This window comes from Macaca mulatta, chromosome 3, assembly GCF_049350105.2.
Source record: "Macaca mulatta isolate MMU2019108-1 chromosome 3, T2T-MMU8v2.0, whole genome shotgun sequence".
Taxonomy (NCBI): domain Eukaryota; kingdom Metazoa; phylum Chordata; class Mammalia; order Primates; family Cercopithecidae; genus Macaca; species Macaca mulatta.
The window spans coordinates 125,855,002-125,870,000 of NC_133408.1; the positions used below are offsets into that span (position 1 = coordinate 125,855,002).

Consider the following 14,999-nt stretch of genomic DNA (forward strand, 5'->3'; position numbering starts at 1 on the left):
AGATGATTTTCTGGTCGCAGGTCTTCTGTATCACCTGTTTCCATTCCAATTTGAAAGTTCTCAAGGTGCATTTCATACCAACTAACTGCTGTTTGGTAATATTGTCCTTTCTAGCTGGGTCCAGTTTCACTCTCTAAGGCTCAGGTCAGGGCTATTCTCCTGAAGGTCACTGAACTGTGAACACAACCAATATCACCGTGAATCTTGCCTGTTTTAAATCCCACACTAAATCAATCTCTAGATTCCACCCTCCAGTCTATCCATCCTTTCATTCTGTCTTTTAATCATCTCTTCAACTAAACCATCAGCCTCTGTCAGTTCATCCTGGATTCCCCACAGTTGTCACTCTCATTAACTCTCTCTCCCATTCTTTTCTTCCTTCTAATAATCTCAGGAAAGGGAAATTATCTCATTCTTCAGCCTGATTCTACTCTTCTTTGCCTGCTTTTCTCTCTGAAACTGATAAAGCACCTCCTTTCTTCACAACTCTACCTGTATATGTTTTTTTCTCCTCTCCTCAGGAATCACCATAATGTGCTTTTTTTCAAAAAACCATATCTACAAGGTATTGTTTAACCCAGGACAACTGCAGTGCAACTTTTCCAACTAGAGGCAGGCTTGGTGAGCAGAGATCTACTATAATTTGTGCATGAGGCATTTGTTATAGTTCCAAATAATGCAAGTCTTTAAAATTAAGACCTCTTCAATTAATAGGCAAAACAAAAGACATTGTTTCTTATCTAAATCTCCTCTGTTGTTTCTGAATATTCACTCTCAGATCTGTTTTCATGCTATTTTTGTTCTTATAAGCTGCTTGTGATACATTTGTAAATGTCGCATGTGGGGCTTTAAGACCATGGGGGTCCCCTTTCCTAGAACAAGATGACGGTGCAGCTCATTCACCTTAAAGTGATAAGTCTCCCATTGCCTCCAGTGATCCTCATTTTAATAACACTGTTGAGTCAAACAGCAACTTCTACATTACAAAATATCAAATACATGACATGGATAGTACCATGTACTATCAATTAGCCATCTAATCACCCACATTCACCTTCATAAAGAAGCTGGCTTCTCACCATATTAGCTCTCACATTTGGAATTAATGAGGAGGATCATGTCAAGAGAAGATTTGGTTTTTCATTCTGGCACCACCCATGGTGTTCTAAGTATCCTTCTCTCAGAGGCTAAATTACAGGACAATCATGCCTTTAGGAATTTAATGTGTGTCTATGACTTCTTTGTACTTTGTAAAATGCAGGATATAGACAAGGAAAACTGTGTCAGTTTCACAAGTATGTATACATCTCAAAAGCTCTACTTTTCACACCAGGAAATAAGTCTCACCCAATATATGGAAGTAGTAATATTCCCAATCAACAAGAAAGACACAAATCAAAAGTTTGCCTCCTCCACCTACTTTCCTCTCCTGAATTTCTTATCTGGCCTTTTATTTTCCTCTCCTGAATTTCTTATCTGTCCTTTTACCAAGCCACAAATCTAAGAGACAATTTTAATTTTTCTCTATTTCTCTTCATGATCACACTGGTGCTTGTTACTATAAGGGGGTCCTGTATTGTACTCCTGGCCAATGGTTCTTTGCACTTACTTAAAGTTTGTAGGGAATTGCTAAAGAAGAGTAAAATTGCACTCATTTTAATATGGAATACCAGTTGGAGCGATTACGACTTGAAGCAGGGAAACTGGGCTAGAGGCTGTTGCCAGGGAACTGAAGAGAAAGATGGTGACCTGCACTAAAGCAGTAGATAGGATGGACATGTTTGAAAAGATCCCAAAATGCAGATGGAATCAGAGAGTCCTAGAGACTAGAAGCTTGGAATGAAGAAGTGAGTAGAATTGAGAAGGATCGCTACTTTCTTATTCATACAATTCATGGATAATTGTGCAAGACACTGATATGAGAAATGCAAGAAAATGGACAGAGAAAATAATAAATTTAGATTTGCCAATGTGGTGGCGTGGTGAGGATACAGTTGTAAAAAATCAGAATTCCATGTTTTTTTTAACTCATTAGATCACAAGCCACCATCATTAATAATAATAAACCTAAACAAAAATAAACAATTTTGTGATGTGCCAGAGATGCATAGCTATCTAAAAAATAATTCTTATCTGAAAGGGTTTAGCATTAGGTAAGGTTGTTAAGATGTGTATATATGTAAATGAAAATACATAGAAATACACAGAATGTCAAATGGGTAGTTTGGGTAATACATTTCCTAAGCACTCAAAACCTACCTTTTCAGCTGTATTTCCACTCCCTAAGAGGCTTTATGCTCCAGCTAACTTAAACTATTATATTCATTATTCTTTAGTTATCCTAAGTTTTCCTAGATCCACATGTTGTTTTTATTTGCTTTCTCTGACTAGGAGGTCTTTGCTTTTCAAGACCCTATTCAAGTTTTCAAATTTTATCTCAAAATATAATACCCTCCCTGATCTCCCAATCAAAAATTATGTAACCCTCTTATAAGGCTCTACATTTTTGCAATTTCATTGAACATTTTACCCAGTCTGCATTTGAGTTATTTTGCAACATCTTATATCGTGTATGCCCTTCCCCACTCAGATGCTCAGCTTCTTATACTGGAACCATATCTCATCCAGCTCATATTTAAATTTCATGTAGTGCCTCAGCACTTAATGCATGTGTGTATATGCTTCTAATTTACTGAGTGAACTTGAAATAAATCAGAAACAATGAATAATGATCAACATATAAAATGACATTTGAAAATTATAATTTATATTCTCAATTTCCTGTTATACCATATGTAAATTGAATAGAATTTACTCTTTTGGTGATAAGTATAATAGGCATACATTGTAGACAGTAATTTATATCTGGTAAAATCTGTAAATACTTTTTTTAACTTTTCTTTGATTTTTTTAAATATGTGAGTATATATTTTATTTATTTTAATTTTTTTCTTTTTAAAAAATAAGATTTTTACACCTATTGACCTGTCCTCTAAGTTTCCTCCCTTCACACCCCACCCACCAACAGGGCTTGCTGTGTGTTGTTCCCCTCTCTGTGTTCATGTGTTCTCATTGTTCAACTCCCACTTATGAACGAGAATATGTGGTGTTTGGTTTTCTGTTCCTGTGTTAGTTTGCTGAGGATGATGACTTTCAGCTTCATCCTTTGCAGGGATATGAGCTCATTCCTTTTTTTGGCTGCATAGTATTCCACGGTGTATATGTACCACATTTTCTTTATACAGTTTGTCTTTGATGGGCATTTTGGTTGGTTCCATGACATTGTTATTGTAAATAGTGCTGCAGTAAACATACATGTGCATGTGTCTTTATAGTTGAATGATTTGTATTCCTTTGGATATATACCCAGTAATGGGATTGCTGGGTCAAATGGTATTTCTAGATCCTTGAGGAATCGCCATACTATCTTCTACAATGGTTGAGCTAATTTACATTCCCACCAACAGTGTAAAAGCATTCCTATTTCTCCACAGCCTCTAGCATCTATGGTTTCTTGACTTTTTAATAATCACCATTCTGACTGGTGTGACATGCATGGTATCTCATTGTAGTTTTGATTTGCATTTCCATAAGGATCAGTGATGTTGAGCTTTTTTTCATATGTTTGTTGACTGTGTAAATGTCTTCTTTTGAGAAGTGTCTAGATCCTTTGCCCACTTTTTGATGGGGTGGTTTGTTTTCTTCTTGTAAATTTGTTTAAATTTCTTGTAAATTTTGGATATTAGACCTTTGTCAGGTAGATTGCAAAAATTTTCTCCCATTCTGTAGATTGCTGGTTCACTCTGATGATAGTTTATTTTGCTGTGTGGCAGTTCTTTAGTTTAATTAGCTCCCATTTGTCTATTTTGGCTTTTGTTGCAATTGCTTTTGGCATTTTTGTCATGAAGTCTTTGCCAGTGCCTATGTCCTGAATGGTATTACCTAGGTTTTCTTCTAGAGTTTTTATGGTTTGGGGTTTTTATTTAAGAATTTACTCTATCTTGAGTTAATTTTTGTATAAGGTGTAAGGAAGAGGTCCATTTTTAGTTTTCTGCATATGGCTACTACTTTTCCCAACACTATTTATTGAATAGGAAATCCTTTCCCCATTGCTTGTTTTTGTCAAGTTTGCTGAAGATCAGATAGTTGTAGATGTGTGGTGTTATTTTTGAGGTCTCTGTTCTGTTCCATTCCATTGGTGTATATGTCTGTTTTGGTACCAGTGCCATGCTGTTTTGGTTACTGTAGCCTTGTAGTATAGTTTGAAGTCAGGTAGTGTGATGCCTCCAGCTTTGTTCTTTTTGCTTAGGATTATCTTGGCTATATGGGTTCTTTTTTGATTCCATATGAAATTTAAAGTAGTTTTTTCTAATTCTATGAAAAATGTCAGTGGTAGTTTGATGGGAATAGCATAGAATCTATAAATTACTTTGAGCAGTATGGCCATTTTCATGATAGTGATTCTTCCTATCCATGAGGATGGAATATTTTTCCATTTGTTTGTGTAATCTCATATTTCCTTGAGCAGTGATTTGTAGTTCTCCTTGAAGTGGTCCTTCGTATCCCTCATTAGCTGTATCCCTGGGTGTTTTATTCTCTTTGTAATGATTGTGAATTGGCTCTCTGCTTGTCTATTGTTGGATTAAAGGAATGCTTGCAATTTTCACACATTGATTATGTATCCTGAGACTTTGCTGAAGTTACTTATCAGCTTAAGGAGTTTTGGGGCTGAGATGATGGGGTATTCTAAATATAAAATGTCTGCAAACACAGACAATTTGACTTCCTCTGTTCCTATTTGAATACCCTTCATTTATTTATCTTGCCTGATTATTGCCCTGGCTGGAACTTCCAATACCATGTTGAACAGGAGCAGTGAGAGAGGGTATTCTTGTCTATGTTGGTTTTCAAAGGGAATGCTTTCAGTTTTCCCCATTCAATATGATATTGGCTGTGGGTTTGTCATAAATAGCTCTTATTTTGAGATATGTTCCATCAATACCTAGTCTATTGAGAGTTTTTAACATGAAGGTATGTTGACTTTTATCAAAGGCCTTTTCTGCATCTACTGAGATAATCATGTGGTTTTTGTCTTTGGTTCTGTTTATGTGATGGATTACATTTATTGATTTGCATATGTTGAACCAGACTTGCATCTCAGGATGAAACCAACTTGATCATGGTAGATATGTTTTTTGATGTCCTGCTGGGTTCAGTTTGCCAATATTTTATTGAGGATTTTCACATCAATGCTCTTCAGGGATATTGGTCTGAAGTCTTCTTCTTTTGTTGTGTCTCTGCCCAGATTTGGTATCAGGATGATGCTGGCTTCATAAAATGAGCTAGAAAGGAGTCCCTCGTTTTCAATTCTTTGGAATAGTTTCAGAAGAAATGGTACCAACTCTTCTTTGTATCTCTTGTAGAATTCAGCTGTGGATCCATTTGGTCCTGGGCATTTTTTGGTTCATAGGCCATTAATTACTGCCTAAATTTCAGAACTTGCTACTGGTCTATTCAGGGCTTCAGCTTCTTCCTAGTTTAGTCTTGGGAGGGTACCAGGAATTTTTCCATTTCTTCTAGATTTTCTAGTTTATTTGTGTAGAGGTGTTTACAGTATTCTCTGATGGTAGTTTGTATTTTTGTGGCGTCAGTGGTGATACCCCCTTTTTCATATTTTATTGTGTCTATTTGAATCTTCTCTCTTTCCTTCTTTATTAGTCTAGCTAGTGGTCTATCTATTTTATTAATTTTTTCAAAAAACCAGCTCCTGGTTTCATTGATTTTTTGGAGGGTTGTTTGAGTTTCTATGTCCATCAATTCTGCTCTGCTCTTCGTTATTTCTTGTTTTCTGCTAGCTTTTGGATTAGTTTGCTTTTGCCTCTCTAGCTCTTTTAATTGTGATGTTAGGGTGTCGATTTGAGATCTTTGCAACTTTGTGATGTGTGCATTTAGTACTATAAATTTCCCTCTTAACACTGCTTTAGCTGTGTCACAGAGATTCTAGTACATTGTCTCTTTATTCTCATCGGTTTCCAAGAACTTCTTGATTTCTGCCTGAATTCCTCTATTTACCCAGGAGTCACTTGGAAGCAGGTTGTTCAATTTCCATGTAATTGTGTGGTTTTGAATGTGTTTCTTAATCCTGAGGTCTAATTTGATTGCATTGTGGTCTGAGAGACTCTTTGTTATAATTTTAGTTCTTTTGCATTTGCTGAGGAGTATTTTACTTCCAATTATGTGGTTGATTTTAGAACTAGTTCCATGTGGCACTGAGAAGAATGTATATTCTGTTGATTTGGGTTGGAGAATTCTGTAGATGTCTATTAGGTCCACTTGATACAGAAGTGAATTAAAGCCTTGAATATCCTTGCTAATTTTCTGTCTCATTGATCTCTCTAATATTGATAGTAGAGTATTAAAGTCTCCCACTATTATTGTGTGGGAGTCTAAGTGTCTTTGTAGGTCTCTGATAACTTGTTTTATGAATCTGGGTGTTCCTGTATTGGGTGTATATATATTTAGAGGAGTTAGCTCTTGTTGAATTATTCCCTTTACCGTTATGTAAGGCCCTTCCTTCTTTGTCTCTCTTTTTTTTTTATCTTGTTGGTTTAAAGTCTGTTTTGTCAGAGACTAGGATTGTAACCCCTGCTTTTGTTTGTTTGTTTGTTTGTTTTGTTTTGTTTTGTTTTCCATTTGTTGGGTAAATTTTCCTCCATCCCTTTATTTTGAACCTATGTGTGTCTTTGCACATGAAATGGATCTCCTGAATATAGCACATCAGTGGGTCTTGATTTTTTACCCAATTTGCCAGTCTGTGTCTTTTAATTGGGGCATTTAGCCCATTTACATTTAAGGTTAGCATTCTTACGTGTGAATTTGATCCATCATCATGATGCTATCTGGTTATTTTGCACAACAGTTCATGCAGTTTCTTCATAGTGCCGTTGGTCTTTATATTTTGGTGTGTTTTTGCAGTGGCTGGTACTGGTTTTTCCTTTCCATATTTAGTGCTTCTTTCAGGAGCTTTTGCAAGGCAAGCCTAGTGGTAATAAAATCTCTCAGCATTTACTTGCCTGGAAACGATTTTATATCTCCTTCGCTTATGAAGCTTAGTTTGGCCGAATGTTAAATTCTGAGTTGAAAATTCTTTTATTTAAGAATGTTGAAATTGGCCCCCAGTCTCCTCTGGCTTGCAGAGTTTCTGTTGAGAGGTCTGCTGTTAGTCTGATGGGCTTTGCTTTGTAGGTTACTTTGCCTTTCTCTCTGGCTGCCCTTAATATTTTTTCATTCATTTCAACCTTGGAGAATCTGATGATTATGTGTCTTGGAGTTGATCTTCTCATGAAATATCTTAGTGGTGTTCTCTGTATTTCCTGAATTTGCATGTTGGCCAGTCTTGCTAGGTTGAGGAAGTTCTCCTGGATAAAGGATAGGTAAATTCTATAGGTAATATAATGGATGTAGTACAAGAGAAAATTATCAGTTAAGATGCAATCATAACCACTCACCCCTAGTTGGAATGTAGATTTCACACAAATCCCACTGATGAAAAGAAATATATGTATATTTCAAATGTTTAACCCTTTGTTATCTTTTCTTGCATAAAATTATCTGCAGAGCCATGAAAAACTGTTTAATATTTGTGACTAAGCAGACTGTTTGGGTGATTATGCTCTTGAGTATGAATGGTGAGCTGTTAAATGAAATATTCAGTCATTGCTATGGAAGAAATTTGTTCTTACTAGCAACTTGAAGCTTAAAGAAACATTTATAGGAAAGAAAATTACTCAAAGCTTTAAATAAGGCTACCTTTAGAGTTGGCCTTAGACTACCTAGAGGGCATGATGATTAATCTTTCGCAAATTATAGATTTTATTTGTTTATGTCCAGTGAGGTGACTTCTTGGTAGACGTCTTCATTGCAATTTTCAGCAGCTGTATTGATGACACTTGTTAATTGAAGCTGACATGATTTGCTCTTGCTCTCTTGGAATGTCTTTATTTCTGTCCTAATATGCAAAGGCAGTTCCAGAATTTCTTTATAGGAGGGTCTCAAGTATAACAATCTGCTTGACAGGAAAAGCAATGAAATCTTCACTGCATTTGCATCACAAGCATACTGTTCTTTCCTACGTGTGTTTTTTGGGTGTCTTGGGATGTCGATCCTCTTTAAGTTATGTAGAAAAAAATGAAAATGAAACGCCATAGCCAATATTAGAGATATATTAATTTTAGTCTTTGTTGCTTTTATATTTTTCTAGGACAAAGAGATCTTCAAAAACCAAAAATGAGGTTCGCATTTACATGCCGGTGCTTCGCACTGTTTCTGCTTCTAAATGTAAGTAAAACAAAATTATTCAAAGCCATGCTAATGAAGAATGTTGAATAAGGAGGAATGTTCTGAGTGTGATTGAATTAGTATTTGCAAGGGTAGGCATTGGTCTCCAGAAGCCAAAACTAAGTTCCTCAAAGCCATTATTTTGCTTAATATTTTGTTAACAAATCTCTCCTCTGAACGGTCTCTAATTTAAATTAGTGTTTATAGTCTACCCAGAAATTTGAGCTTTGTTTACAAAACTTTAGCATTAATTTGAGACATCTCCATATTATCTTAGAAATTAACGTAGATGGTAAATAATATTCTCAGGTAAAATGTTTTCATGTTGAAAAAACTATGTTTTGAATCATAGTTCAACACTATGATTTGAATGATAGTTTCTGGGCTGTTCAATCCTTTTAAAACATCTGGGCTGTTCAATCCTTTTAAAACATCTGAACTCTTTCAGTCTGGCATTTGATTTCAAATGTATTTTTCATCAAAAACTGACTACAGAATCTTCAAGTCTTTATATACCACTATTATTCTATAATTCTTTCTCCAACCTTTTAAATTATGTTTATGTAATTATATTTTGTTTTATTCCTAAAAGATTTAGCAAGTAATCGGAAATACAATCATCTTAGAAAATACTATCAATGCCTATTATTTGTGTCAACATTGTTAACCCACCATCACATCAGCTTCAATAGCACATGAAAGGGAGATGAGTAAATTTTACATAAATCAATGTGGGGCTGCCTTGCTTCTTATCCTTTCTATCACATCAGAGTAACATTTGCTAATGAATTACAGCTGGCTGCAAAGATCACTCAATATCTCATACTGTCGTACTGACCCACAAAAAGCTTGCATAGGGTTCCAGGATTTCCATTGTTTATTAATGTGTAGTATATGCCTACAAGTCTGTCTAAACTGTTTGTCTTTATATTATTCAAGAAAAAATATTACTACTATTTCACAAATGTTAATTTAGTTTGTAAGGCAATTTTTATTTTGTAATACTGTACATCAAATAAATGGTTTAGGGGAATGACTATTAATGCAACCCTTTTGCACCTATTTGGACAATGAGTATAACTTACTTTATTGTCAGGTTGTCTTATCATTTTATCCTATTAAATATTTCTTTAGATAAATTACAGTAAATTTTTCTAAAAGTAATTAGCATTTGGAAATGCAGGTTTCTTTATGTCATTGGAAATATAATAAAAACACTAAACAACACTACTGTGGAAACTAATAGAATATTTTAATTTGTCTGTAAATACCCAGGCCTTATGTGGTCTTCTATGGATATAAAAATATTGCTATATATTATTGATACTGTTATTTTTCATAGCTCAAATGAAATCCTAAGTGATCTAGTATATGTGAATACTTTTGAATAATCATGTTTCATAAATCAAATAATTATATTGAACATGACAGAAGAAAAACTAAAGAACTAAATACTAACAAAATTGTTTGAAGATTATCTAATTGCCTTTTTTATTACAAAGACTTTAGAAAATTTGTAGTGTGTTAAAAAAGTAAAGCAGGTCACTTTTATTCAAAACTTTTAGCTAATGTAGTCTATAATTTAAATATTGAAAAAAATGCACATCTTTGCATGAGCCATGGACAGAAACATTTTATGGCTTGTAGGCACCTCTTGACCAGCAAGCATAACTGAACAGGGCATTTAAATGGGTTTGTGCTCTCTTTGCTGTGACAGAGAGAAATTTGCTTCTCTCTCTGTATTTGGATTATATATTTGATTTGGAGGATTTGTCCATAAAACAAAATTTGATATGTCCATTTTCTTCAAAACATTTATTATGTGTACATGGACACTTCCCAGAGAAAAAAAATTTAATGACAATGTTCCTAACTAATCCAAAATATTACTTTTTAGACAATAGATTGTTGTGAAAATACACTAACTATCAAACTCTATCGATTTGATTTCCATATAGTTTTTAAAGTATCAGTTTGGGTCACCACCTTCAACTAACCTCTTTCCATTAGCCATAACCACCCACTCAATTCCTCTCCCTCCTGTGAGGTATACAGTAAGCTTAGAACAGTGGTTAGTATACAGTGAACTCTCAGAAAAAGATGCTAGTGATGATGCGGATGACCACAATGCCAATGGCAATAATGAAGACATAAAAAATTAGGTTCTTCAGAGCGGGTGTTATTGTTATGTGTTTACTTAGCTATGTTCACCTATTTGCTTTGAATTTATGATATATGCAGTTTTGTTGTTTATATAATGTAAGTAGAATTACACAGTACACCAGCCAGGTGTCTGATCCTACCCCGGAAAACCAGGATTAACACTTTTTACAACAGTGTGCTTTGTCCTTTCTTATTTTGAAACGTATAAGTAACTGAAAAGCAAAAATAATTATATACATTATCAACATTAAGGATGGTGACATGAAAATCCCATTGGTTACATCAGTTTGTAGATTCTAGGTTTATATTCTTTTTAGAGCAGTTTTGCCTGTGGCAATCAACAGGAAGCTCTCCCTTCAGCACAGCAACTTGGGTCCGCACACTCAGTGGGCTTGAACTATTGCAGAGATGGACCATTTCTCAAGGTTCCATGAGGAACAGCTCTGTAACTGTCTCTCTACTACTAGAAACTGTAACCCAAAAGCAACCTGACTGTCCTACATCACAGTAGGAATTGCATAAGCATATGACCATTTCAAATCAGATAGCTTTCTTGTGGACTCCATGATTAGTGTGGATAAAATCTAGAATGTAAGCTCCATGAGAGCAGGTGGCTTGCCAGTTTTGTTCACTGCTGAATTTGCAGAACCTAGAAGAGTGCCTGACATGTGAGAGGCACTCAAAGTATTTGTTGACTGAAAAAAACAATGATGCTTGGGCTGCTGACTACTGCTGTTGGTGGCAGCTTGGTGGTCGTATGTGTGGCGCCATTTACTTGAACCTTTAGGAGTGACATCACATATACGGCAGCTAAACTGTTACATAGGACAACAAGAGGTTTGTTTGTTTGTTTGTTTGTTTGTTTGTTTGTTGAAAAATAATGTAAGATGGTTTATATGCAAAACTTTGAAAACTGATTTTTTTTTCAGAAAAACAATATGCCCTTAATATTTCATTTCTATCTGGATGCGATCATATAATCATATATTTATTTAACCCCCTGAAATAAGTAGTACAGACTTAACACTTATAATAAGTAGGATATTTTAAGACTGTTACATTGCTTGGTAGTTTCATCCAATCATTACTGGTTTTATTTTGTCTCTGTATTGCTGAAAATAATACCACCTTCCCAGCAATTCTTATTTGTATAAAATTATCAGCAAAAGTTTAACATTTAATAAACTTCATGAAATTTGTATATGTGTTATTTTTAAGCAGTAGTAATTCCATGATTGGAATTTTATATGTATATATATTATATATATATAATCATACATATACATATATTTATATGTTTATATCTATCTATCTATCTATCTATCTATCTATCTATCTATCTATCCATCCAGTCAGCCCTCTGTATCCATGGGTTGTACATCCATAGATTGAACCAATCTCAGATAGAAAATATTCAGGAAAAAATTGTATTGAAAACGTACAGACTATTTTCCTTTTTATTGTTTCCTAAATAATACAGTATAACAACTATTTACATCACATTTATATTGTACCAGTTATAAATAATCTAGAGATGATTTAAATAATACAGGAGGATGTACATAGGTTATATGCAAATACTACACCATTTTATATGAAGGACCTAAGCATCCTCAGATTTTGGTATCCACAGGAGGTCCTGCAACCAATCCCCTGAGTATACCAAGGGATGACTGTATACATAAACAGAATGTGCCAATGAGTATGTTATTTTAGGAAGAAGACCACTGAGACATTCATCTACTGCTGGGAAAATTCCATCTTCAGCGCTCAAATATGAACCAGACCAGGAACTGATGCGGATTATTACTGCTCATCTGACAACAGAGGTTCTAATTTTTCATTCCTTCAGTGTTGAAACAATCTCTACTGAACCAGCTTCAAACAAATTCACTGGAGTTTGTTTCAATATTGCAAGAATGATAAGATGGAAGCTACCTTCATCAGCATGAATTATAACTACTCATATACAGATTGTCATATTTCCACTGTTACTGATGTTAAAACTGCATTAAAGCAAATAAAAATGTAATTGAAAATACAAGTGTAGGGTTTTCTACTTGATATCCTCGGACATACTATTTGCCTATGGTTTCCATGAATTTCCAACTAAAGCAGGAAAATCTCTTACTTGGTTGTCAGCCATTTAAAAAGAGAATTCAGAATGTTACTTTTGGGAAGAAAGCCAGCTTTAAACAAAATAGTTCTTAGTGTTTAGCATATCTAATACAAGTGACAGATAAGATTTATATATGACATAATATTCCATCTTTGAAATGGTCCAGAAATTAATAATATATCAAATGATCATTCTCATATTAACTGAAGATTTCAGAGCTACAAAAGAAGAATCCAAAATACACGTATAAGCTGAACCAATAATTAATATCTCTATTGTGAAGGCATCATGATCCATCCTTGCTTTGATGGTTACCTGATATGTAATTTAATTTTTAAAACATATATATTCATACAAATATTCAGTAATAGACTAAAAAAAGAAACCTCAACATAGAATCCCTTCAAATTACCTTTTTTTTTAAAATTTTGCAAATCATGTTCCAATTCCATTAGGAATATCTAAGAATTTTATGACTGATGATTCTTTATTGTTCATAACTTCAGGTATCAGAAATGCATTTTATAGTGTTGGTCCATCTTGCCAGACAGTAAGCTCTATGAGAGCATGATCCACACTTATTTTATTCAACACTGTATCCTCAGTATCTGGCACAATGTTGGGCTCATCAAGTTTGATCAATATTTGCTGACTGATCTGAAGGCCAGTGGGGAAAGTGCCATATATCAAAAGGAATTGTGTTCAGCTGCATTGGTAAAGGATTTGCACAGTTTTAATCATTTTTGTGGGTTCATTACTTTCTCTTGTGACATAAATTCAAGAGACATTAAAATTAGAAATAAACAAAATGTTTAAAGAGTAGTGTCAACTTTATTCACAATTGGTGTCCATTTGAAGTTATCACAGTAATGTTATAATAATGTTAAGTATTCACCATCTTCTCTTTGCAAGCTATTTCCACTGGGATGGCTTGCTACCATCTCCAAATCTAACCCAAAATAGGACTTACTTACCAAGGGGAAGAAGCCCCCCTAAAAATGTTTTTCTTTCCCAGCATCTCCCCTTTCTTGGGAACTATATTTTTCCCCAAATATCTAGGCTAAATATCTGGACTATTTGACTATTACTGTTTCCCATTCCTTGTATTCAAATACGCCTTCATGTTTTTATTATTGAGAAAATGCTAAGAGTGGTACTTTCTTGTTCCAGCCAGGCCTTCAACTTCCTGCTGCCCCCACCCCACCCCGCACCTGTAACCTGTGGACATCTGATGCCTGCTGCATGAATTTTACTAAAAATTCTCCTTTCACAACCTTCACTGATCAAAAATCTATAAAACATCTTTATCATATTACATTATGTTATATACCATGTTTTAACAATATTAGCTAAAATATTTTGAACCTTTCGTGTCCCTCACACTTTGTGTTTATTTTCTTGTTCATCCTCACAACATCATAGATGATAAATATTATTCTTTCTGCTCTTCTTATTTTACATTTCCTAGGTTGAGGAAACAGATCTAGTGAGAGGTTGCTAATCTGCTCAAAGTGACAAAACATGTCCTAACTTTTTTTGTTATCTGAAGATTCAGATAATGCAGAGTCTTGAAAGCAAAGTCCTGACCTTCTTACCCTCAAATATGCTCCCCTTCAGGCAAGATGATTTTCTCACAGTGGTTCATGCATGTCATTTCCAACCTCCTGACTTTTGTGGGAAAGGTCCCTCCATCCCAAAAAGCTTCTCAGCCCACCTTGTGCCTATGCAGAAACTACATACACTCAAGGTTCAATTCAAATTCTACCTTGTATCTGTAGCCATCCTGAATGTTTGTGCTCCCTACTCTCTCCAAACTCTGAATTTTGATTGGATTGTGTGCTGGACAGCTTAGCAGTTAGTGATGTGCTGTCATGTAGGACATACACACCGACATGCATGGAAAACAGTGAGGATTCACCATGAAGAGCCAGGAATATACATGTCAACTTAATAAGGATGAGTTTTGTTTAGAAACTAGCACATATAGAAGAGTACATAACACCACTTCTGCCATCAATACAACTGGAGAAACTTCATTCTTACAACTGAAGTTTCAACGGGTATGATAGAAATTAAACAGCATTCCTAAATTCAGAAAAAGGAAAGTCAATGCAGGCTGATGTTTTTAGGTTTCTCAAAAAAAAAAAAAGAAAAGAAAAAATCTCTATGTAGAACATGGATATTAAAAAGTCGCAGATTCCAACACCACTAAAAACATTGGTCATAGCCACAAAAGAAATTGAAATCTGTATAAACACAAGTTAGAAAGAGCAATGTGACACAGTGATCTTTTCAAACACCCACATTACCTTTGAAAAAGAGAGACTTGTGATGGTGATGATTAACTGAAACTGAAAAAAAACTATTGTCAATCTGTACC

At 34.7% G+C, this 14,999-nt stretch overlaps 1 protein-coding gene and 2 non-coding genes across 3 annotated transcripts in view; all 3 read left to right on the plus strand.

Annotated features, from left to right (window-relative positions):
- The window catches only part of CALCR (calcitonin receptor), a 150,552-nt gene that overhangs the window by 80,381 nt on the left and 55,172 nt on the right, over positions 1 to 14,999 (plus strand). Inside the window, exon 2 of the mRNA XM_015134267.3 lies at positions 8,261 to 8,337. Coding sequence (XP_014989753.1) covers positions 8,261 to 8,337 — 77 coding nt within the window. The remainder of the gene's footprint in view (positions 1 to 8,260; positions 8,338 to 14,999) is intronic.
- MIR489 (microRNA mir-489) lies at positions 11,239 to 11,322 on the plus strand. Its single transcript, NR_032541.1, has one exon. It is a non-coding gene; the product is annotated as a microRNA mir-489 (primary transcript).
- Positions 12,340 to 12,435, plus strand: MIR653 (microRNA mir-653). The gene has a single exon (NR_032675.1). It is a non-coding gene; the product is annotated as a microRNA mir-653 (primary transcript).